Raw genomic sequence first — 27,788 nt, 5'->3', positions numbered from 1 at the left:
GTAGAAAAACCAACGGAACAAACAAAGCTTTATCGGTCTGCATATGCTATATATTTATGTGACAATAGTCCTTTCAGTATTTAGTTCCATACTTTTGCAAACAAACAAAAAAAAAGAAAAAAAAAACGGCACTTCAATTTAACTTCCCTTTAAATCAACCAAATCAAGCCAAATCAAGAAATCATAGTTCGGTTAAGATATATTTTCGTGCCATCTGGATTTTCCAGTTTGCAATATTGATTTTTGTATGCTTAAAGTTAAACTTAATGTCAAAATATATTTGTGGCTTCTAATTCTCAAGGGCTTGTGGATGTGCACCCTACGACGTCCCTATCTCGGGCAACCCAATTTCAGGGAGTCCGTCCTTTACGAAGAATGATATCCGTTTCGTTAACTCATTCGAAAAAAAAATTCCACATTGACATCATCAAACTCGATTGGGAAAATGTAGAAATGCGAGCATTGTATGACTGCAATAGTCGTACGGGAATCACTGAGATGAGACGGGCAATACGTTTGATTATTCAGGTAAAATTTGGTAGTCACCTAGGTGTCATTACCAATGGTGCATCAGGCTTTATTTATTGAAACTGCAGAATACTGTAAAAGTACTATTGTTCGAGGGAAACAGTTTTCGTGGTTTTCGTGGGTAGGCAAAACCATTAGATTGGGGTCCCAATAAAAGGGAATTTTCCATTGTGTATACTGAAAACCTGAAAAATGCAAGAATCCACAAGCTTGTGTTTTCCATAATCCACGAAGATTAGTATCCACGAGTTCAAGTAAATTGATAGTATCTCCTGCAGTGAAACATTTCTACCACTTTGAATGGTAATATAAGGTTTAGTTTTAGTGTGAAGGTAAAGAATCGAGTTAGAAAACAACACTTTGCTTTGCTAATTATTCTTAACACTTACAAAGTACCAGTCTGAGAATATATTACAGAAACAATGTACAAGTGTTGCAGTGACAGTCTTTATTTAAATAATTATCCTTTGTGATTAATCGAAAACTTTTGCGTACTTTCAAACTACTTAGAAGAAGCACATGTTATAGCGGCGACGTTGTACATTTATACTCCAAATACTAGCAGGAGTAAAGCAAATCTAATCTTAATTCTACCCTTTGAAGGATCTGAATAATTCCAGGAAAACGTTGATTAATTAATAAAAGCCTGGTTCGTATGCGTGTGATTGGTTTCCAATACCATATAATTCCCTGACTGTGACATTATTACATTCTGTAAGCAGAGTATTGGAGTTTATACGATAGGTATGTTCTTTAATTCATTTTTCACTTTTGTCATATGTATAAATTTAATTGTTTAACCTCTTTATAATGATGGTAGATTAAATTTTTATATCGTGGTAGTTTCCAAAATATTTGCAAATAATCTATATTTCTTCTTGTAATCAATGTCAGTATTATTTTTTTCTTTCATCAATTTCTTGATAATTTCTTTGTCTGAAAAGGAACAAGATATTGCAATAAAAATCTTTAATTGGTAATGTTAACGTATAATAAAAGGTGTCAATTTTGATAGTTCAATTTAGTACTTTCATAATTGTTAGATTTCTTTGTTACAAATTTGATGCAAGTTCGAGTAACATACTCTTCTTTATTAATCCACATATCGGTCTCTTATTTCAAACATTTAAAGCAGAAGAATTTATGATCATCCAAATATTTTATTCTTAATCTTATCTTAAAAAGTTTTATTTTAAAAGATACAATGTAAAATGTATAAAAAATCATGACGTCGCATTATCTTCTATGACGTCTCTCTTTAAGAACAATATAGAACATTACCATTATCCTAATATCTTTATATAGAATTCGTTGATTCATTTTGATTTCTTTTAATCGATCATAGTAAGAAAGGTATAACGCTCTTGTTATTCCGGTTATGCGTCCAAACGTGACACGCATGATTATTGTACATACATGTAAACATCTCACACTTAATATACGGACTTCTGGATGAGTGAGATATACAAATATTGATAAACAATTTTTTTAATGTTTTTTTTATGAAAGAAATAAGAATCTGTACTACATCAAGTTCCTATATTTATTGGAATAAATTAATGGTAAAAACTGGAAATGTTGATGTGATAATGCCGATATAAATTCCTAAATCCAATTTCAAAGACAAATTGTGATACACTGGCCGCGTCAAGTGAGAAAGTTCAAGTTTGCTCTGTAGGTGTAGTCCAAATACGCCAATCAAACTTTTTAAACTGAACGAAACAGCAAGCACGTGCACCTGCACCAATTATCTAATAGGCGATAATTTCTATTTTATTTTTCATGATTTATATGTGATAATCATGTGACTTGTATGCATACAAATATTAAAGAATGTTTTAAATTATAAAATAGTCATAGGAAATAACCTGGTTGCGGCATTTTTCACTTATAAACCGCTTCAATATTAAAAGTTTAAACGGATATAAACTGACCAAAACCAGGGTATTGAGTATGACCTGTTCAGAAAATTAGAAACATTTCTTATAAATTAATTACTAATGGATAGAAGTGCAAATATTGATAATTAATTCTTTTTCAAAACATTTAGTTTGGGATTTTTTTAATCGCGGAGTGCGGACAAATTGACATTAATGACGTCATAGTACCAAGCCAGGTTATTACAAAATAACAAAGTCAGCTTAAAGAGAACTAACCAATCAGAGAGCTTGTTACAAATCAAATTAAATTATTGATATATATATTTTGAAGACAAGTTTACATGCAAGAATCATGGTATACTCCTGTGTTTATCGTGTGCATTTTAACATATGTTTATCTAGTAGTTAGACTCGTTCAAAATAAGCCAAATATTACTACGTGTTTTCATAGATAGTGGAAAATAAAGTTCCATGGTCTTTCTGTATTTTTCATTGCAATGTATCATGTTATTCAGTCTGAAAAAATATGTTTAAATTTGTTTAGTTATTTTTCTTTTAACATTTTACTGAGGCATAGTTTAAGAAGTGAAAACTGAAGTCATTTTTTTTAAAGAAAGAACAATGGCCCCAAAAAATATTCTTGACGTTTTTGTTCAATTCATATCATAGTAAATTCGCGACCCTCTTTAGTCTTAAATAGGAGTAAGATTTCATTCATTTCTAATTTCTTGGGTTTGAGTTATTCTTACAAATGCTCGGACTAGTTTGTAACTTCATATAAAATCTTGTTTGCTTGGCAATTATCCTAAGACTGAAAATTCTGCTATATTGACCGATTTAACTAAATTCAGAATACTTAGTTTATTTGTAAATATGCTTAAAACCTTTTTCACTCTAAAGGTAATCTCAATCATATCATTTTTCTTAATCATTTTGGGGATAAGAAGAAACATGTTTCTTTTGATATCATGTATCTTACTTTTTAAGTACATGCAACGATGAATGACAAAAAGGCCTCCAGACAAATATTATTTATCTACATTAAGGGATTATGTCTCGTAGACAAATTGACAATAAATTTTATCGCAAGTATTGGAATAACAATTTCAAATTTAATCTTCAGGGAATTATTGATGTCTCTGATATTGATGACTTCCATTTATCATAACTTAATTTAAAAAAAAGAAGAAGCTAGTTACATCTTTTTTAAAGTAATAAACCGTTATTTCTAATATAATTTTATATAAAATGGTTATTACTTCTAATATGGATTGCAATGAACGGATAATGGCGACTTAAATGTTGAATAATGGAGCACAATTAGTTCTTATTTCATGTCATACCGTGACACCAAAACAGTGATCCTCATTAGAATTTATCACTGAATCGAGACAATATATCGTCACTCCTCGTTCTTTATATAATTATAAAAATAATAATAGTAAGGACTATCATTTTGAAACATCATTCGTAACTCCACTGTGGATTGAACTAACACTCCAATCGCGCAATCAACTACATCATATCTCCGTGATAGCGTCTTTTTTTTATACTGTTGTGTTAGAGTTACGATGAAACAATAAATACAATGTATATAGAGAGTTAGTTCTGAGTTCACACATCTGACGTGATATGATATATAAGCCTAAAATGTAAGGGAAAATGTGAAATTAAATACGTCTAGACTATAACTAAGGGACACGGCGCTCCTAGTGGTAGCATCTCTCTGTTTTCAATGGCACTTTCTGAGACTTTGTTGGATATTAATCGATTATCTGGTGGTGCTTCGAAGTGTCTTGAGTGCCAATTTTGTTTTGTTTTTAAGGTTTTGCGTTTTGATGCCTATAAATCTCATACTCAATTGTACACATAAAGATCTGTTACAAATATACCTAATTAGGGAGACAAAAGCGTTTGGCAGTATCATACAACATAAATGCAACATACCAATATGGCATCAATTAATTATTTATTTATTAAATGTCTCCAAGGTGTGTCACAAAAAAAACAACTTCAAAATATGGGTCGATTTAGATGCTCCGTAAGGGACACATGTTGTATTTCCTTTTTTTTTTTTTTGTAAAGCAACTGTTCTTCTTCTCCGTAGAGGTCAGTTCAGAGATTAGAAAAAAAACGGGGACATTTTTGGCATACAAAGGCCGTTTATCATATTTGAAAGTGTGTATCTCTAGCAGGCAATAATATTAATGTGAAGACAGGGTCCAAGACAGCCTTCTTCAAAAATAACACCTTAGCGAGGGCGTTACCGAATTCGAAATCTGGTGTTAGCATAGGCTGATAGTGAATAAATATCAGAGGCACATACATTGGATAAAGAATTGAATATAACGAAAAAAGTATCAACATTATGATGCAGATAAATAGGTGAATAGATAAAGGGTGTTCCGGTCAAGAATTTATAAAAAAAACTGCAAGTTTCGCACGCAGTTCATCGTTCCGTCCGAGAAAAAATGGTGTAGTGTGTTCCCATCCTGGAACCCTCATGAGTATATATTTAGCTGTTTAAAGTCTAGACGAATAATATATTATATTATCATTCAAAGACAAAACTTGCATGTAGTTATCAAGTCAATATTTTTCATAAACGATCACGACATGGCGATTTATACAGCTCAAAAATGGTATGAACTTCTTCTTTACAGCATTAACCATTCCTTATTGTCCATTATTCTCATCCCATTCCCAGTAGCAAACATTATCATCCCTAATGCATTTTCTAAATAATTTAATTCCACTATCAATTTTAGTTTTATATTTTTTAGATTATTTAGCTTTTAAAGTATCATTTTCAAATACGCTCAATATATTTTTTGTATGAACAATAATTTTTAAACGCATTTCCCCATTTCCTCCATTTATGACCTTCTTCTCGCTTATGAAATCCAGCTTTTTCTTCCCACTTTTCCGACAATCCCCCAATTCCCAATCCTCTTTTTCACATTCCCTCAATATAACATGAAATGGGAAGTTAACCCAATTATGTGTTATATTTAACTAATATTTGCATTTTATTTATTTATTTTATAACAGGGTTATGTTCTACAAGTTTTATGGTCGTCATCATTAACTCGTGGATAGTTATGATGTATCCTTCCGCACCATGAAAACGGATTTATTCAACGGGTCATAGTTTTCCTTTCCTCGTTTGTCTACCCCGGACTTGACTTTTTATGAGCAACTCGGCGGGTGTTTCTAGAAAAGCAGAGGACGCTTACCCTGCCGGTGCACATGGTCAATGCTCCCAGTTTTTAGTGGAGTCCGAGTTGCTAATCTTGGAATGAAAAATTAGACATTGACACTTCTTCAAAGAGTAATCAAGGGAACCAAGGTTATAGCGGTAATCAAAAAAATGTAATCCATGGACAAAGACCAGACATGAAAAACAGACATACACAACAAAGAACATAAAGTAACTAAAATCATACATACAAAGTAACAAAAGTAAATGAGCAACTCGGACTCCACTAAAAACTGGGAGCATGGACCATCATAAGGTTTTTTAATCTCGCGAATATAAAGCATTTGTTTTAAATAAATACTCCAATTACATGTAAGAACACAGAAACTACTTTTTATATTTATCTTTCTTTTATGTATTCGAATCAAAGCTGTTTCTCCCTCTTCCAACATTATATAACAATGACAGACTAAAGATGTTATGTTTTATAATTCAAATTGTGTTTATCATGGATTAGTTTTTAAATAAGGCTATTAACTTGCATATATTTGTTTTAGAATTTGATATACTCTCACAGGAAGTTGAGTTGATGTCAAGAACCTGTATGTAATAAGGAATTAGAAGTAATCACTGTCATTTAATCAACTCCATAGAGAAATAATGATAAATGCAGTACTCAAATATATGATTTCAAAGTTTGAACTTTGCAACTGTTAATAACATTTAATCATAGATCGTTATATATATAAAAAAAACAATCTGTAACTAAACAAAAAGTTATTAAGAAAATCGACATTATCTTGACAAAGTGGCTACAAAAGGACAGTTAAAATTTGTGCTGACCATTTACATTGTAATATACCGGAAATAATTAAACTTTATGAAAGCGAGAGGTATAGAGCGATACAAAACTTGGTATAACCAACCATTACCATTGGAGATGGCGATGTACCAAGTCAGGACCGTTGCGGTATTTTTAAACTTTCCTGTTTTTACTTTGATGTTGTCATTAGTTATACGGACTTTCCGTTTTGACTATTTCTTTTGACTATTGGCTTGACTTTATCAGTTCGGTAAATTTATTTTTACCCTTTCATTACTTAAAACGGTAAAATGCCTCTAACCAAAACGTAAAAATGCCTCTAACCGAAACGTTAAAATACATCTAACCGAGACGTGAAAGTGTCTCTAACCGAAACAATAAAATGCCTCTAACCGAAGATATTCAATGTCGAAGGAATATCGGTTATGCCTTCAACATAAGCAACATTTCTGTTCATTTCCCATAACTGTGTGGCAATGCACCTGACATTATCATATGGCAATGACCTTTTGGGGTTTTAACGCATGATAACGCATAATACATGGCCATGTTTTAACCCATAATAATAGTTCATTCTTCTCATGAGAAATAACTTCTGTCGGGATATGCTTCTACTGTTCTTTCAGTAGAGACAGGTAAAATTGCCACAATAATGAACTGGACGGAAGCTGATAGAAACTATTAAAATGCTAGAACTGTCAAAATGACGAAACCACACTTATAGACAAAAGCACTAAATACTGAATTTACAGTTATGCATTTGGGTCCTTCAATATATTTCTCTCATCACCAAACCATGCCTCAATTTAAAAGAATGAAGTGCGAAGGAAAGTGGTCGTGGTACACGTCACATATTATCTTTTCTATGATGTAAATTTATATTTTCGTGGCAAATATATGAGTCTTTAAAGCGATTAAATCTAAACAAAGACTTTAATCTACATTGAACATGATATGCTTTGACTGCAGTGCGACGCAAATTATCCAGCGTACATGAAACTAGCTTCAGGCGTTATACTGTTTTATCGTATAATATGATGTTGTGCCTTTTATTGTAGCCATAAACCAGTCGTTAAAAGAATGATTGTCGATGTTCTCTTTTATTCCGGATAGTTATAAACAAAACAGTAACGCCCATTTACAAGTTATTGTCTCTGCAAGTAGGTGCAGAAACGTTAATGGTTTTCAAAAACGTAGAAGTCTTTTTTTTTTGTTTGTTGAGTATATTTGTATTTTTTCTCAATTTGAAGGCGGGAATTTTATGTAGTTGATATTAATTCATATCAAAATAAATTGTCCTTATGGAGTGACAAAGTACAAACAAAATTGTAACCGAATTTATATACGTTGTAATGACGTTACATAGTTTTCTCTTTTGTTTGATTTGTAAGTGACGAACGAGGTATTAAGCATGGGTCTGTCTAGAGTTAGGCAGGGGGATTCATCACATCTTAAGATAATAAAAAAAACTGATCAAACACGTGTGTCACGTCTTACAATCATTCTTCCTGTATTCAATACACTGGATGTCTTTTTTATCATGAATTGATTTTTGACTAGTTAAAGTTTTTTTTTTAAATTCGCTGAAATCATTCCCGTACTTTTTTTTTCAAAATACGTATCCTAACTTTAAGTGTTAATATATCCAGTGATAAATAAATTTCATTGGTGCTCTTATTGTCGAATACACCTTCTATGTTGAAACAATTTCGTTCAAAGCATTTGTGGGATGAAGGTATTCATGAATCACTTATCATAAGCTTCTCTCTTAAAAATTGTAGTCCATATTGCTGTTACTACATAAATTGATGATGTGTAATGTTTTCCTTTGTTGTCTTGACCCAGATCAATAGATTATGGAATATTTAAGTGTCAATCTTTGTAAGAACCAGGCAGTGGTTGAAACATGGCAGAACAATGCAACATCAAAATCAAGAAATAGGACAAGATTTTCCATATCCTTTTCAAATAGAGAAATTATCTTTGAGCGAAGTAACATTGCGTTGGACTTTTGACATGCATGTTTCTATTTGTCCCATTTTGCCCGATTCCTTACATTTAATTTCGTAATTGCCAGGTTTGAACATAGTCTATTGAGATTGCAGAACAAACAACAAACCTGGTTCAACTACCATTTCTCTTGAATGAGTTTCAAGTCAGGAACATAATGGCTCTTTCCGGTTTAATTTGAACTTTGCCATTTCATGAAGCATTTAATATTTCTCCATACATTATGATTATGAGTTCGGTGGTTTATGACGATCTTTGTTCGTATATAATATTCATGAAAAGTGAATAAACAATTCTACAGAAAAAAACAGACTGTAGTAAAAAAGAAATGAAAAAAAGTCACTGTCTTAATTTAGTTGAGTTAAGTTATTTCATAAGGCACAATTTTCTATTTTTAAAACTGAAATACTGCAGGGTAAGGCATCGCCATTTACTAAAGTGTTAGAATTACTAAAAAAAAGAACTAATACTCACGGTATATTGTAGAAGTCGGAGTTTTTTTATATTGCTAACATTTCTAAGCTATTTAAGTTAAATGAAGGTGAAACAAGCAATCGAATACATAGAAGAACAAATTGTTTACCACTTTATAACTTTCTACTACTCAGAGGTCGCTTACCCTATCGATGCACCTGGTCCATGCTCCCAGTTTTTAGTGAAGTCCGAGTTACTCATTTGGTTTTGTTACTTTGTATGTATGATTTTATTTACTTTATGTTCTTTGATGTGTATGTCTGTTTTCCATGTCTGGTCTTTATCCCTGGATTACATTCTTTTGATTACCGCTATAACCTTGGTTCCCGTGATCACTTTCCAACACGTTCACCAAAGCATTAAATCTAGTGGCCAGACACGCTTGATTTCAAAGGATTAATTCATAATGATTTCATAATGCTCGCCTTAAATTTACATAGTAATAACAAAGTAACGTCAATACTTTCGATACATATCTACACCACGGAAGTTTTTAGAAATCGACTATAGTTTGATTAGTCATTTTTATAAAACGTTGAACATGAATAAATCAATCAATCAAACATACAAAGTAAATCTAATACAAGTTTAATTCCGTATCAGCATTGCAGAAAATGGTGTCGCATGTTTGGTATACTTAATGAAATATGGAGAACACTGAGTAATCGAACAACCCTGTTAGACAGAAATGCGAAACCGGATTTAAATGCACTAGCTGTAACACATAAAAGCAATAACTCACTTGAAGGCATGTCTCACTCAAGAATTTGTCCCAAATATGGCTCAATCTGTTGGAAGTCTTTATGTCTTTTATTTCCAATATGCTGCATGCTTAGCGGAAAAGCAATTGTGAAATAAACCTGTCTAAACTGAACTTTTTTAGAACTGAAGACATTGTTTGTTTAAATAATGTGTTCTGTTTTAACAGGTTCAAAATATCATGGAATGATATGAAAAACTGTAGGAAAAAAGTCTTGTTTGGTCGAGTTTTTTTGTTTTTTTTTTATATTTTTTTATTTATTTAATTATTTTTTTTGTTTTGTTTTGTTTTGTTTTGTTTTTTGCTTTTTGTTTTGTTTTGTTTTTGTTTTTTGGTTTTTTTATTCGGTTTAGACAGGTTTCATTCTGTTGTGTACAGTAATGTTTACGCTCTCTAATTGATTGTACAGAATTAGAGTTTCAATGGCTTTAAACAATCAAATAATCAATTTAAGGAGGTACACCTAGGGTAAGGCACACAACTCTTACAAATCGTTGAAACGTTTGTCCGAGTTACTCATTTTCTTTTGTTACTTTGTATGTATGATTTTAGTTACTTTATGTTCTTTGTTGTGCATGTCTGTTTTCCATGTCTGGTATTTGTCCCTGGATTGCATTCTTTGGATTACCGCTATAACCTTGGTTTCCTTCATTACTCTTTTTTACCATTCCATATCTCACGTAAGTATCAAAGTAACCTGGACTGATTTCATTCCGTTTCAAATGAAAGTTTGATAGGCTTTAGTGGAATTGAATGTAACACAAACATATCACTGATTTCAAGAGTTAAGTCCTTTACTCTAGGTCTACCTTCTTAATTAAAGAAAGTTATCATTATATCTATTATATATTACTATTTTCATTCAATTCTTCTCAAATCACTTGAGGCTCATGCGGAAATAAATTCAAATGATGAAATATCACAACTCCCCTTTCGTTAATAAAAGTAATCAATATTATATAATTATTTCACCCACCAATGATTATTACACAGATAGAATGTAGAAGAAAATCGTGGCTTCATCGTAGCTGAAACTCCACTTTCAAATCTTAGCTACTTAAAATTGGCAATTTAGAGTTTCGTTTTGTATTTGGTTTTATTTTGTTTTGAGGTTTTTTTTTTTTTTTTTTTTTTTTTTTTTTGTTTCTTTGTTTTTGTTTTTTGTTTTGGTTCTGTTTTTTGTTTTGTTTTGTTTTTGTTTCTTTGTTTTGTTTTGTTTTTGTTTCTTTGTTTGCTTTTGTTTTGTTTTGTTTTGTTTTTTGTTTTGGTTCTGTTTTTTCTTTTGTTTTGGTTTTGTTTAATGGGGTTGTGTGTAAAAATGACCAAAATGCAGACTAAAGGTCTCATTATTGTAATAGATACTTGAGTGCCAATTACATGTACGTACGAAATATCATCTATTCATTTAATACGTCGGCAATATTTTTCATGAACTACTATTAAAAGGAGTGGTGAAAGAATGAATTCTCCGGTTCAATATTTGGCCAAGGCATTTTCTCGGTTACAGCAATTCTTATCACGCTTCTAAGGTTAAATTAAGTTTTTTTTTTTTATTTTTGTACTTTGCGTGATTTGCATTTCTTTACAATGACGTGATTGAAGACTCCTTATATATTTTTTGGTATATAGAGTAACCCAGATTCGTGTTCTCGTAATGTGCTCATTCAAGGAAGTGTTTAACTTGAAATTCTATTTTAGTATTTTTCCACGTAAATGAGCAACTGGAGCGCCACTAAAGCTGAAAGCATGGACCTGATGCATCGGAAAATGTGAATCGAGCTTCACATGAAACTCACGCGTAATTTATTTAACATGAGCGTTGCGTAAAATTTTGAAATAGTTGCTCCGTTGTATATTTCACACAATAAGACCAGTAAAGATAAAATGATGGCATTAAAAAGGACATAACGAAGTACAGTACACAACCAAAATTATTTCACATGTTTTTCACAAATCGAACCTTCATGTAAAATTAATGTAAACAGTTTACGTGAAGTTCATGTCAATTGAATTTGTATTCTAGCTGTTGATAATCAATAACTTATATATTATCTCTATGTTCTTGATTAGAAACAAATCTAACATTACTGAATTTGATATGAAATATAAGTGATACTAAACGGAAATAGGGTTGATACAGTATCACATTTATATTATATTTTGTAATGTTATAGTCTTAGCTTTCAAATCATGTCAGAATTCTGGAGTATTGTATTTTATATATATATATATATTAGTTTAAGAAACAACAGAAACATATATTAGAGAATGTGGATAATGAATGAGAAAACATTTTAGACTCGAATATATATTTAGATATGTCGACTTGGCATGACAAAACCACTTTGATTTGATAGTAGCAATTCACTTCACTGTTAACTTTGTCAGCTGTACAAAGTAAAGACAAAATTTATATATGGCTATGATATTTGGGTTAAGTTTATGATTTAACTAAATGTATTTTTTATCTATTGCAGCAAGCAAAACACAAAAAAAGTTAAATACTCCAATCTAGTTAAAATTATCCCCACTTATTCTGGATAATTGTAAAGCAACATCATCAATATGTGAACGAAATTATTGATGTCAAGTTTATTTACTGTGACAGTACTATTGTTCGTGTTGTACCAATTTTCGTGGTTTTCATGGGAATGGCGAAACTACGAAATTTGTGTATACCGAAAACAAAAAAAAAACACGAATTCAAGAATCCACGAACTTGCGTTTCTTCCCTAAACCATTAATATTATTGTTGGTTGTTACTCATGTGGACAAAAATACCAAATTGTCCGATTTCTGCAAAAAATTCTCATTTTCAAATGCAAAGTTATCCCTTCTTATATTACCATTGCATGTTTGTGATATATGAAAAGCCATTTGGTCAATATTTGAATGAAATTACTAATTACATGGCGGTAGTTGCCACTTGTAATATATATCCCATATTCGACGCGAAATCGTGTTTATTCATTACAATATCATATTCTACAGCCAAATAGTGTGATATTCAACACACGGAGAGAACAAAAATTTCAAACTATTAACACATTCATTGTGTATGTCTCTATTGAAGTAATAAAATAGATCTAAACATAAGTGAGTCAGCCACAGGTATCGGTTCCATCTGGCTGTCAAAGAGAAGAGATCACATCAAAATAAATGGCAATTTCTTGGCAGCTATGATACAAAACACAATCAAACTGTTTTGGATAGTTTGTATTTTAAATTATGGCATTTCAAATATTTATGGAAATTTAATTGAATAGTATAATCTTAAGTTGTGCTGCTGGATACGCTTGCGTGATAATTTGTATTTATGACCTTAATTTATCTTTTTAGACATCTTTATAATGTCTGCGTGATTTGTTTTTCGCTGAACGATTTGTTCTTCCAATCCATAGCAAGATTTGCCTGCGAGCTACTGTGCATTTCCATACTTCTTCAGCAGTAAAATTACATATAACTACGATATAGTTTTTTTCCTTTTTTTATATTTCATAGTTTGAATTATAAATTTAAATTCTAAAACTCCCCAGGTAAGGCATAAATGTAACTAACGTTTTAACTAGTCAATATACTTTATTTTTTTATTGACTTCGCCTTAAGTAGTCCAATCAGTTTATAACGAAGCTTGGTGGACTAGTATAGATTGCATGCCTTGCCTTTTTGATTCACGACCAATTCATACTCTCATTATTCAGAATAAAAATAAGTCGTCATTGTCTCTCCACAATAACATCAGATACATAGTGACTTATATCGGATCAGAGTCAGAAAAAAATGTGTACGTGTGACAATCTGATTTGTGGTCTGTTGCTTCCTGTGATCTAGGACATCAGAAATCAGACGCAGTCTGTCGGACTTGGGCAAAGCTGGGTCCGTTCATAAAATTAAACGTTCCCGTTCTGACATATAGGACATTGAAACTCAAATAATTAATATAGTTAAAGTGTGCTGTCTTTGGCTAAACTATCCTATTAGATTTTTTATCTACAAAAACATTTGAATTGAGTTGACTGCAATGCCTTTTCAATACAAAGTTGTATAATCATGAAAATATGACTAAGAGACAACCCCACATTATCAAAATATAATGACTTCAATTAACTAATTTCTCAACACCTTAAAGGCCTTTCCTTTGCAGTAAGTAATGAACAATGGGAATTGACAGATTCTTCCGCCTAAGATCATAATGGCGTTAACAAATTAAGTAATATTCTCTGTAAGAATCAGGCAATGAATGAATTAAGGTAAAAACGTTTTTCTTTAGCAATTCTAGGCAAAGATTAATCGGGGAAACGTAACCTTGAATTATCTTTTCTGCATCCTCTGAAACTTCTATGAAGATCAAATTGTCAATTCGTCTGTAATGAACCATAAAGTTTGGGCCCAAATTATCAAATGCGTGTGTTTTATGAGAATGATTAAAATTTTTGCTGATTTTTATACCCACCCCCAAAACAAAACAAAACAAAATAAAACAAAACAAAAAAGAATTTTATTATACGATCTAATTTTTTGACAGGACTTATTCCTGAAATAAGATCAAATGCGAGTTTGAAAGTGCCTTGACAGGAAACTGCAAAAAGAGGAAATATGTATATTATGTTTTTCTCATAAGACCGTACCCTTAACTATATATTTTGTAAGAAGAAATATAATTAATTGCTGTAGGTAAGTACAGCCGTAAATTAATGTGTGTACACTACATTAGTGATAAAATAAGAATATATTCCCATAATTTTTAGAAAAAAAATTAGATATGTTATGGTATCACTCTAATTTGAAAGATTAAATATTTTTTTTTAAGAATTTCCAGTAATGGAACATCGTAACATCAATCCTGAAAGTAATTTAAGTTTAAAAACAAAAAACAAAAAAAAAAGGAGGATGCTGTTAAAATTCATCTACACCTTACATTGTCTTTACGTGAGATATATAAGTGTGGCTCGCAAGAAGTCGGTAAATTGGTCAGCTGTGTGTTAATTCAACGTGTGATTGGTGTTAAAATTAACCATGTTTTGAAGCTTACCGTGTGCATTCTTAATTTGCTAATCATGAGCTTTCTAATCATATAAACACAAGTATGACAAAAGATTAAAAAAAATAAAGTCGTAAAACACAGAAATACTAAATGTATACACAGAAAAGACCAGTTCTACGGTGTTCCTGAAATGAGAATAGTTTCTGCCCCTGAATGATTCTCTGTCCGTACAACACTATGTCCGGTAAAACGAAGAAACAACCTAATTGCATGAGCTATTACTTGACATTTTCGACATTGTTCAAAATCGGTAAATCCTGTTAGGATGACAACTGCAGAACGTCAAAGACACGACAAAATAACTTGTCGAAGTAGCTATTGTGTAAGCCACTGGGATCTATTAAGAAATTGGTTGTGTGTTGAACTTAACTGGAGCAGCTTTATTATTTACTTATAAAAAGGAAAGCTGACAACAGACAAATTAAATTCGTTACGCTTGTCATAGCAGGCTATCTTATTTCGTTGTTCGATTAAATTAATTTGACAACGTAATACTTGTTGTTGACCTAAACAAGGTACGATACCAATGTATCCCGTTTTTTTAAGGTTCACAAACAGAGCTGGATAGACATTAGCAGTTGAAAACAAACTGACTTTTGTAAGCGATTTATTTCCGTTTTTTTTTTTTTTTTTTTTTTTTTTTTTTTTTCACGATCAAGAAAAAACCCGCTGTAATTAATCATCTGTGAATAAGTCTCCTTATTATATTTATAAAAAGGCAGAATGTTATCCCTAGATAAATCTTAAAACAGAAATGGCTTCCTTATGAATAGCCACAGCGGGACGATAAAGGTGCATTTCCAGAATTTATCGCATGTCTTTTCGTCATTATCGGAAGCTTTTTCATACCATTTTCCGGTCAATTCATAGAATTCTGTCAATTTGTGAAAGTGCATTTAACAGTCAATTAGCATCATTCAATATTTAAAAAGTATCCCCCTTTTTGTACTATCAACTTGATCAATTCAGCCTAATACAACATCAATCAGAGACATATGAAGCAAGTTTAGATTATGTCACTGAATAATTTGCAATGAAAAATGTCTCCATGAAGTACCATATCTACTCAAAAAGTAATTAACTTCCGTTGTGCAAAGTCAATCTTTCCGCCTTGACATATGGAGGATTCAATTATTGGTTATCGTTCTTGCTTGTGGAGTTGTATTGTAATGCATTATAGTTCAAATCATTTTATTTCAATTTACGGTGGCATCTGATAGATATCTAGTATCTCATGCAACAGCATCATTATGATACTTTTTACATAATTTTTACTTTTTTCATTTAGCGTGATAGATTAAAATGTTCCTATACAACATGTTGGCTGAATTATATTCACATATTATGTGCATTGGATTCACGACATTACATGTAACTGAGTATATTTGGTACTTGAAGGAAGTAGATCTTGGGTAAAGGACACACCTCTTACAAATCATTCGAACGTTTGTATTCAACATCAATTTCAAGCATGCATTGAAGTAACTTGGAAATTTTGATATGCTTTGGTGAAATTGAATATGATACAAGCATATCACTGATTTCAAGAGCTATGTCCCTTACCCTAGGTCAACCTTCTTAAGTACATGTAACATATGAACAAATCGTGACAGTTTTATATTTAAATTATCCAATTAGTATATATGCATTCTTTTCATCATGTATTTCAATTTCAAAGTAATTTGAGTGTCCGAATTTCTAGTATAATGAATGAAGTTGGACGCATATTTATTATGTTTTTCTGTTTATACAATATCTGATTAAAGAATCGAACTGACTTCATCAATACGCCTTACAGCAAATTGTGTATGATGCAAACATTTCACTGATTTCATGAGTTATGTCCCTTACCCTAGGTCTCCTTAAGCAGTTTGTTCGTAGATTCTTGACTTTGTTGATTTGACAACTCTGTCTTACAATTGTATTTGAAATTTCCTTTTTTGTGTCGGACCAAATTTCGTTGTTTACCAAATAAACAGAAACCACAGAAAACTGATTTTCCACGAACAATAATAATACTTTCACAGAAGAAAATAATACCAGTTTTAGTAATTTCCAACTACAGGAACGTCTGGATTTCTGTAAATTTGTATTCTTGCATATTTCTCTAACTTCTGATAATAGCAAATTATCGTTCAGTGTATGTGCTGCTCTGCTTTGATAAGACCGCTTTGATAAATCAATCGTACATAAATTCCTGCATAAATCGATATCAATTAGAATTAGCCCTCCAAGGGACCATTACTTCTGTTTAAAAAGTGACAGAGTCGGTTATAAAAAATATGCATTTTTCATTCTGCTATTAGGAAGGTCATATGCTTTTTAAGTCATACTTTTGACAAAGAGTAATCAAGGGAACCAAGGTTACAGGGGTAATCAAAAGAATGTAATCCAGGGACAAAGACCAGACATGGAAAACAGACATACACAAAAAAGAACATAAAGCAACTAAAATCATACATACAAAGTAACAAAAGAAAATGAGCAACTCGGACTCCACTAAAAACTGGGAGCATGGACCACGTGCACCGTTAGGGTAAGCGTCCTCTCCTATCTAGAAACACCCGCCGAGTTGCTCATAAAAAGTTAAGTCCGGGGTAGACAAACGAGGAAAGGAAAACTATGACCCGTTGAATAAATCAGTACTCATGGTTATACAATTACTAATTGTCAATAATGTGGCAGTATGTTTTCCTTCCTTTTTTATGGCTCACTTTAGTTTGAACTTTGAGATATTAAAACGCGTAATCGGACATGAAACAAAAATATCGCTCATATTGGTATTGTAATTGTATGCTGTACATGTGTAAAGCACATAAGCTGCATAAGAAACAAATAAATAGCGAAATCCAAAATTCAGATTTTGTGCAAAAGGTATGTAAATCTTTAAGTATTGAAATGGGAAGCCAAATCATGGGCATAAATGTTTTTATTGATATCTTATTTGTATTTTTCTTTCAACAAGAAGAGTTCACAATGGCAAAAACAAAACAACTGAGTTTGTCAAAAAAGTAGGGTTAGTTTGAAGGCATATCTCTCGTTTATCAATTTGAACATTATTATACAGCATTTCGTCATAATGTGGGAGTATTTGTTTCATCTTACTTTTTAAAAAGTATAAAACTGGGAGCATGGACCACGTGCACCGTTAGGGTAAGCGTCCTCTCCTATCTAGAAACACCCGCCGAGTTGCTCATAAAAAGTTAAGTCCGGGGTAGACAAACGAGGAAAGGAAAACTATGACCCGTTGAATAAATCAGTACTCATGGTTATACAATTACTAATTGTCAATAATGTGGCAGTATGTTTTCCTTCCTTTTTTATGGCTCACTTTAGTTTGAACTTTGAGATATTAAAACGCGTAATCGGACATGAAACAAAAATATCGCTCATATTGGTATTGTAATTGTATGCTGTACATGTGTAAAGCACATAAGCTGCATAAGAAACAAATAAATAGCGAAATCCAAAATTCAGATTTTGTGCAAAAGGTATGTAAATCTTTAAGTATTGAAATGGGAAGCCAAATCATGGGCATAAATGTTTTTATTGATATCTTATTTGTATTTTTCTTTCAACAAGAAGAGTTCACAATGGCAAAAACAAAACAACTGAGTTTGTCAAAAAAGTAGGGTTAGTTTGAAGGCATATCTCTCGTTTATCAATTTGAACATTATTATACAGCATTTCGTCATAATGTGGGAGTATTTGTTTCATCTTACTTTTTAAAAAGTATAAATTGTCGATTTCATACTACCGATGTTATGACAATAAAAGCTTAAAAAGCTTTCATTAACGTTGTTAAATCATTTAATGGGTAAACCCAAACGGATATTTCTTCCAACATTTTTTAAAATTTAATCTTGCATGTTTCTATAAATATTGCAATATAGTTCCCAAGAGAAAACAGCCAAGAATAGACTTAATAACAGTACGAATTAAAACTAAAACGATTAAAATATACAAAATCAATAACAATTTTATAAAAGCGAGTCAATATTTTTATCCCTTTTTAACTAACAACACTTATCTTATATTCTGTTTTATCCCTGTTTCTAATATTGACAATTATTATACTAATTTAATGGAACGTTTTAAAGTCGTTTATGTCATCTATAAAGTTTTGTTTGTTTGGTATTTTCAAGTTTGATACATACATGCAATTCTAAGAATTAGGCAACACTAAATAATTATAAACTAATACAGAGGTACTTTAATTCATTGAAATATCACTTTTCGTGGTTTGTCAAAATTTCATTTATTCAATATATATCTAATCTCTTCAACGATGTGATAAGGTATTATACAGGGCTTGTATGTGGTAAACTTCTATAGTACAGTACCTGAACCGATCCGTGCAACAAAAAGTGGTCAGTTTCCGATCAGTCATCGATCCGTCAAGCCGATCCATTAAACCGATGATCGTATCACGTGACAACAGATCGGTCAATGTATTTTACGGTTTTCGTCGTTTTCTTTGTCAATTATATACATATATGCATTAGATTTTAGAATGCATCAATTCATACTGTTATTTCACATTTCACATTTCCTTCATTTTGAACAGATTATCCATTATTTTATATAAAAAACTGCAATCAGATCGGTCATCGGTCATCGTTTATTGATCCGTCAGCCATCAATTAGTTTGCCGTCATCGATCCGTCAAATCGTTGCGCGGATCTATTCAAGGACTCTATACGGGGGGAGATAGACAATTGGGATAGTGTATGTAGGGATTGAGATTAATTTCTGTGAAAAATTTATAGTAAAATTAATCAAAAAATATGGTTTAGATGTTATAGAATTTGAAAATAAAAATTATCAATATGATAATGTACATATCTAATTAAGCCAAATGTAATGGGGATTCAATGGGGGTAAGTAGGGATTTTTTCAATGAAGAATCGGGAATGGGATGGTATATATGATGTAAACAAGAAGTTTGTACCTTTCAAGAATGTAGGTACGATATATTTAAAACAATATGATCCAATTTATCTTTTCATAACCACATTAGAATATTTAGTCTATAAACTTTATGATGTAGATTATTCTCATGAACTAATTGTTTGTCTATAATATGGCTATATATGATAAGGGACTAATCGATATCATGTACATAAAATTGGAGGGAAAATCTGGGAACTCTCTCAAATTGTTATACATGACAACGTAACATGATACAAATCGGGAAACTTTAGAAAGTTGGTTAAAGGTAATTTCTAATAATATCTTGGATAGCATCTTGGGCAAGCTAAAACACTGATGATATTTCTTGTCCCGGCTTCAAATGTATCGTTACACTGAAACTTGAAAACTCAGCAGCAGAATGTACCAATGGCAAAAATATGTCTTGTCAGTTTGTATTCGAAAAGGAATAAGGATTGAGTAACTATGAAACAGTTAGTCTGTCAAATTGAAATGGTGCTTATAAAAAAAGATCAATTGGATCATATTTTTTTTAAATATCGTACGTACATTTTTTGAAAGGTATAAACTTCTTGTTTATGTCATATATACCACCCCATTCCCGATTCCTCATGGTATACCATACTCGTTTGTCTACCCCGGACTTGACTTTTTATGAGCAACTCGGCGGGTATTTCTAGAAAAGCATAGGACGCTTACCCTACCGGTGCACCTGGTCCATGCTCCCAGTTTTTAGTGGAGTCCGAGTTGCTTGTTTGCTTTTATTGCTTTGTATGTATGATTTTATTTACTTTATGTTCTTTGTTGTCTGTTTTCCATGTCTGGTCTTTGTCCCTGGATTACATTCTTTTGATTACCGCTGTGGTCTTGGTTCCCTTGATTTCTCATGCATTATTGGTGTAATGGTTATTTCAAAACAATTGTGGCAAAAAAATGAAAGATGTTTTATTGCATGTAATATGATATTCGTAAGTAATTTCTCTGGTTAATACACTATAGTACCACAAAGAAAATGAAATTAGTTAACAAAAATGATACTATATATTACAGTTCATTGCGTTGAGTTCATCATTTCACTGGCCATATACCAGTGAAATGAGTAGTATTTGAAGTATTTAACAAACAGTATTGTTGTCAAAACACAAAGAGAAAATGGACCTCTGAAGCAGAGAGGTTTAAACAGAAAATACTGATAACATATCAAAACAAATTAACGATTTCTGATTCTACGATGGCGACACGCATTTCATTTCATGTCCATGAACTGTTTCTGCAAATAATTCAATTCAATTCCATCAGTATGAAAAGCAAAATAAATAAAAGGACACTTCTGAACCTCAGTAATTGCTATTTTATAGAGGAGTAGATATCGTTCTCACATTTCATAAGTAATAAGTGTTGCATATTTATCTTTCAAGTTTGCTCTTTATAACCAGAAGTTTATCATCCATAAAAAGACTATTTTATCATGTATCTAGAATACAGTTTGACGTAACGTTATTTTTTATATATGGCGTTTAATGATTGTATGATCATTTCAAAGTCTAAACACATTAAAGTACTATCTTTGATGATTTCCATAAGGATTCATTATTACTCAGAAAAATATGAATGCCATGACATATAAATGTTGCAAAATCCAAACAAATTATTATTTCATTTTAATTTTCTTTCTTCAAAAAGTCATATACATGGTATTAAATGTGTTTGCAATGATTTTCTTTGATACATCAATTGTTATCAAAAAGGAAGATAATTGGGTGTTTTAAGGAGGTAGACTTAGGGTAAGGGACATAACTCTGTTGTTCAACGGGACATGCTTGAACGAGTATAAATATGGCATAACAATTAAGTGCAAGTGTTTGTAAGAATCAGGCAAAATGTGAAAAATCAGAAACATGCCTGTCGAAACTCAAACGATTTGATAATACAATTTCACTCCAGGATCCCTTCTCTATTTGCAAAAAAAATCATTATTTGATCTCTGCATCACTGGCTTTGCTCTGAATTGTTTCAATAGAATGTTAGTAAATGTGATTTCTGACAGAGTTATCTGCCCTTATAATGTTCATTTTCAGTGCATTTCAATGTAATTATAAATGAATGCACCAAGATGATATGAAAATTATCATATTTTTTTTCTTGATTCTGATGGTGCAAATAGTCAAATTAAACTATCAAAATGATGTTTTGTTCATAAAATGTTTCACCCACTGCCTGATTCTTACAAAGACTGACAAAGTCTTACGTTTGGAATTCACTTTAGACGATGCAGTCAGCACTCTCAGAAAATGCAATAATCTTGCAAAGTCGGGAAAATATGAATGATGTTATGCAACATTATCTGATTGTCAAACAATATTTGAATTTTGAAAGGTATGCCCGCAACAATTAGAAAGAGAGAAAACGAACCACTATAATTTAGCGGACTGTAACTCAGTGCTTTTGAACTTTCCTGTATTTGCCTTGATATTGTCATTTTATAAGCAACTCTGTGTCTAGAAAAGCAGATGATTCTTACCCTACCGGTGCACGTGGTCCATTGTCCAAGTTTTTATTGGAGCCCGAGGTGCTCATTTGCTTTTGTTACTTTGTATGTAATATTGTTCGTACTACATGTTCTTTGTTGTGTATGTATGTTTTACATGTCTGGTCTTTGTCCTTGTATAACATTCTCTTGATCACCACTAGAACCTTGGTTCACTTGATTACTCTTATATATGGAATTTTTCTATTTCTTTTTTACTACTACCTACAGTGTAGTTTGGTAATTTTGTTAAATACCACCCAAATTCGGTAACCAGTATTAAATTACGGTATCTGCAATCCTTTAACTATTATTTTTTTACTATCCACAGTATTATTTACAATTTTCGAATATCTTGAATTACTGTGTATACAGTTACTTTCATTTCTGTTTTATTTTGAAAAATAGTGTTTAATTATCCCCTATGCATATTTGTATGCTAGTATCAGAATGCTTCAACACAATATTGTACATTGAATACATTTTTACCTTTCTACTAAACCAAGTGCTATTAAGCTAAGAAATTATCGTCATGAAAATCTTTTTTCTTATATTATAGAAATTATTATTCATACTCGGCAGCAAATGAAACATTAGGGGAAAGTTGAAATATTGATAATGTCGTAAAAAACAAATGTGATGTCGCTACAATCTCTAATCGGATTCCTCATAATGGCACACCTATTATAAAACTTCTGTCAAGATAGCAAGTGGCAGTATTAAGTAGTTGCAGTGAAAATATGTATGTATTCACCTTTAAGTCATGTTTGCCCTGGATCTAATCTTCATTATAAGTTCACATCCTTTTAACAATTGTTGATAGTTATTAAGTGAAACTTGCAATGCCAATCGAGATAAATAAAAACATTGATCAAAGCGATGGAATGACAAAACACCATTTGATTTTTCTCTCACAATCCTCATGTGTCTTCAAATCGCGATTTTATTGTTTTTCCGTGGTCTCTAATTTAAACTTAGTTCTGCAATTAATGGAAATTAATCATATAAAACTTTATTTGAGATTACAGAGTATTTCGGGGGCAATGAGTGTGAAATGTTTATATAACTACAGTAGAGGTCAAGTGTACTCACTCTTCGGTCTACTTAAACAATTGATCCCAGGGAACCAAGGTTATACCGGTGATCAAATATGTAATCACGGGACAAAGACCGAGCAATATGAACCAAATGAAATAAAATGCTATGCAAAAGTGAAATCCCAAATTAAAACTTAATAACATGTACACTGTTTCTATGGATTATTTAATTTTCCTGGTTCAATGTTTTTATTTTTGTTTTTTGTTTTTTGTTTTTGTTTTTGCTTTTTTTTTGTTTTGTTTTGTGTTTTGTGTTTTGTTTTTGTTTTGTTTTTGTTTGTTTTTGTTTGTTTTGTTTTGTTTTGGTTTTTTTTTCTGTTTGTCTTTTCTTTGTGATTGCCAGTGTTTAAAATTTCCCACTTTAAGTAAGGGAAAATAGTAACACCCACCCAAACTGTAGTATGTCTAAGTTCGATAACGGCATAAATCAATTATGTAAAACCATACTCGCTGAAATTCAATGCAACTTTTTTTATTTTCAGTTGAAGTTATAGTAGTAACATGGCAAGAAGCAAGATTTGTAGAGATGATATATGTTTGTTTTTTGTATTAGGTAAGAACTTTTTTTACTTGTTCAATGCACAACTTATTTTAATATGTTTAAGATAATTCAAATATTTTCTCTATTTTTAATTTTGTTTGTTTATTTGTTTGTTTGCCTGTTGATATTGGATTTCGGTCAAAAACCGTAAAACTTAGTTGAAATATAGTTCCCCATTCGTTTTTCTTCGCCATATTTAGGAAAAAGTTTAATAATTGAGTTAAGTAGTAGCCTTTGTACGAAACAGGCAAAATATACAAACATTTTTATTTTTGTTATTAAGTCTATATAATAAAATATATAATTACACATTTCAATCTGTCTACTCTTATGTCTTAATCCACATTGAAAATTTAACAGTTTCCGCTGTATTTTAGTTTCATTTACAGAGTTATCTCCCTAAATTTTGAATTGCACTGTACAGTCTATATATTTTTTTCTTCTAAGAGCAATGTTTATATGAAAAGCCACATGTTAATTTCTGTTCACTGTAACATTTTAAACAAAATCTCAAAAATGAAAATAGTATAAAGAGAATAGGCGTGGTATATATGTCAAAGAGACGACAATCATACAGGGATGAAAATGACAGCCAAGTTGGCTTTCAAACCATGCTTCACATTTTGCATGATTCATATCTAAAGTGCTTCTTAATATTTTAGTAATCAGTAGAAACTAGAACTAAATAAGTAAATATTAATAGGATAATTAATTGAAAATAGTGATTAAATATATGCACGAGTGCCGAAGAACACCTAGATTTTAAGAGTGTGAGTAACTTGTTCCGCATACGAGCCAAATCTTCACGCGTTCTTGGCTCGAGTGATCCTATTTTGGTTATTCGTGTTATTCATGATAGTCAATTGGTTTTCCTATATATTAAATAGATTTTCTCCATTATTCGTTGCTATTTTTAACATAAATCAAAAATTTTGTGAATGACGGATAGATATTTGTGTTTTGACGTTTCGGCAGAAGAAAGTGCAAGAGTGAAATTACCGGATTTATTTTGCAGTGTGAATGATCGAGAACTTTTACACTGGGAACATTCGGTAAATCACTGAAATCTATATAATTTTTTGTTTTTTGTTTTTTGTTTTTTGTTTGTTTTTTGTTTTGTTTTGTTTTGTTTTGTTTTTGTTTTTGTTTTTGTTTTGTTTTGTTTTGTTTTTGTTTGTTTGTTTGTTTGTTTGTTTGTTTTTTGTTTTTGTTTTTGTTTTTTTGTTGTTGTTTTTTTTTTTTACGTTGAACCAATATTTCTTTGTTAAGACTTATCAGACTAGTTCGTGATCTTGATTCAGAGCCTCGGAGTCAGAACCTCCTTCTTTGAACAATTGTTTTTATTATACGCAAAGTTCGGCCAAAATGGGTACAAAAGTAGCCTGGAACATCCCTTTTTCTGTTATTCCTATATGCCCTCTTTAGAATCTCTGGATTCTTATTCACTTTTTTTATCCATATCAATTTTTATCAGACAAATTGCAACATATGCTTTACATAAAAAATATATGAAATACATTTGTTTTCAATCAAGATATGAATATATGATTCTCTCATTAAGATACATATAGGTAAATAAATATTTCCCAGATTATCTCAATCATTTAAATTTTAGGCAAAATATGCAGTTTATGAGATTTATTGGGCACAATAGATATATTTCCATACTTGTCATAAAAATATGTTTCCTCATGTTTGAAGCATTTGAAAACATATGTTGCAATTTTTCATGTTTAGGAATGGACTTTGGTGCTTCTTACAAGTCACCAAGTATGCTAACGCTTTATATCATACTCAATAAGTGAGGAAAATTGCCCTGAAAGGGAGATAATCTCATTTCCAAAACACACTCTTTATGCCCATGAATGATTATTCCGGATGAATTGACAAAAAAATAGATGGAGGTCATTTGCCACATTTGAAGCTAAAATTAATTCCTTCGCTTTAAGACATTGAAGACGTCATTATAAACTTCAGACATTTTATATGAGAATCATCCAACAACTTGACCATGGAGTAGCATGCATTTCATTAATCAGGAAGCCTACTCTTGATGTACACAAGTTTATCTAAAGACATTATTTCCAATCAAACCTCAACGAGATGTTAACTACCAGCGTACTCTCATTGTTTGTAATTACAAGAAACCATATTTGGCGAGATAAGAAAGTCAATGTTACGGAGATCTGAAGTGTTGTTCAAATAAATAAGCAAGTTGTCCTTCAGACATCTTGTTACAAACTGAGATTTATAACATATGCACTTTGTGTCGATGTTGTTGACTTATTTTTTTTATCTATTAACGTTGTCGTTTTACAGTCAAAATTCAGTTACCATTTCTTCTTTAACGGAAAATCGATTTTTCCTTGTAAGAATCTTAGTACACTTAAATTTCGGTTTTGTTTACCATTGGTCTAACTTAAAAGCATTCGTGTCATGTTGATTTTCTTTTTTAATTCGAGGTAACTATATTGCATGCTGTAGTGTAATGAATACTAACAACTTTAGTACCCATTCATATGAAGTTCTGGTACTGCCTTTAGTAGAGGTGATATATCATATACGAGGTATAAAGAAACTTATCAGACAAACAAAGATTTTTCAATCTACATACACCATATTTTTAAGTGCCTATAATTGTTTCCCTATTGAGATCCCAAAATTCATCTTTCTCTCAAATTGACCGATTCAAATAATTCAATGTTATGAAAAATATATAGTTTTATCTTAAGTGTCGGTGTCTGTAAGAATCAGGCAGTGGGTGAAACATGGTCCATTTTGATAATTTAATTTGACTATTTTCACCATCAGAATCAAGGAAACCAAACAAAATTTCTATACCATGCTGGACCTTTGAGTTACATCTCAAGGGCAGATAACAGTGTAAGGACTGAATAACAAACTTAGACCGGAAATGTGGATTGCAACTGATTCTTAAAAAATAGAAAATTAATCTTTGACGTGAATTTGTTATTGCCTTCTGCCTGATATTTATAAACACTGCTACTTTAAGTAATTGATATTTTACTTCACATTATCTCGACTGTTTTTATTTTGTTATGGGTTGTCAATACGTACTATATGTAATGTCTTTTATTTGCAGTCCTAATATCTGTATCATATGCCTATAAATTAGAAGATGAAAGTTTTGGAATGACTGCAAATCCAAGCAGGTGGAGTGGAACTGATCAGGATGACGAAATTAATCCCTTGGATCTTAGTGTTTCGGATGAAATTAATGTAGCCAGGAGAGGATTTAATCCTTTCCGGTCTAATCAAAGGGGAATAATCCCTTACTACTTTTACAGGGACGGGATAAATTATGGAGGCCGTCTTGGTGCTGCGTCTTTAAGACCATGGAATAGTCGGACATATGGGATGAATCGATTACGCCCTAGTTTCGGAGTAATGTCCATTCGCTCAAGGGCTGCACCGTTTGGGTACAAATGATCCGCTTATGACATTGAAATGTGCCTAACTTTCACATAAGGTTCAAATTATTGTTTTGAATTTATTTGTTGGTGTTGAGATTTTATGTATGAGTAATATTTCTGAAACGAAAAGTGTTCGATACAGTAATGATTATGTGTTTCATCTTTTGTTTTCATTTCCCACTTTACTTTTATTTTTTCGCATTATTTATTCTAATAGGTCGCTTCCTGTTGTTATCTGTTCCATATGCCTTATTATATCAGCTTATTTAACTATTGTAGCTTTATTGTAACTCATCTGCCTAATAAATGCGTAATTCAAATAGTGTGAACTTAGATGGCATATTTACGCATTATCGAAATAGCTTTTCCAAAGCTTTGCAGTGACATTTCCAACAATGAAGGAAATTCGATGAACATTAGAAGATGATATTGTTTGTAATAACTGCTTGTTATGCTAAGTTATGGTCCTTTTCAAATGTAAAATCTGTATAATTTGTGTTAAATATAATCATTTCGTGGGAGTATAAATTGTTATTTTT

The 27,788-nt window shown here is 31.5% G+C and overlaps 1 protein-coding gene across 1 annotated transcript; it reads left to right on the top strand.

The window, feature by feature from the left end:
* Window positions 1-1,081: 1,081 nt before the first annotated feature.
* Window positions 1,082-27,777, top strand: LOC148605759 (uncharacterized). The gene is made up of 3 exons (XM_088550693.1): window positions 1,082-1,272; window positions 23,757-23,827; window positions 26,919-27,777. The coding sequence occupies exons 2-3, from the start codon at window positions 23,776-23,778 to the stop codon at window positions 27,263-27,265; spliced, it is 399 nt and encodes a 132-aa protein (XP_088406819.1). The 5' UTR covers window positions 1,082-1,272; window positions 23,757-23,775; the 3' UTR covers window positions 27,266-27,777.
* The last annotated feature ends 11 nt before the right edge of the window (window positions 27,778-27,788 follow it).

Source organism: Perna viridis, chromosome 10, assembly GCF_037379345.1.
Source record: "Perna viridis isolate PV_CMFRI_1.1 ecotype Kerala chromosome 10, ASM3737934v1, whole genome shotgun sequence".
NCBI classification, from domain to species: Eukaryota; Metazoa; Mollusca; class Bivalvia; order Mytilida; family Mytilidae; genus Perna; species Perna viridis.
Note: the sequence above shows the minus strand (reverse complement) of the source record. Positions and strands in the feature narration are given on the sequence as shown.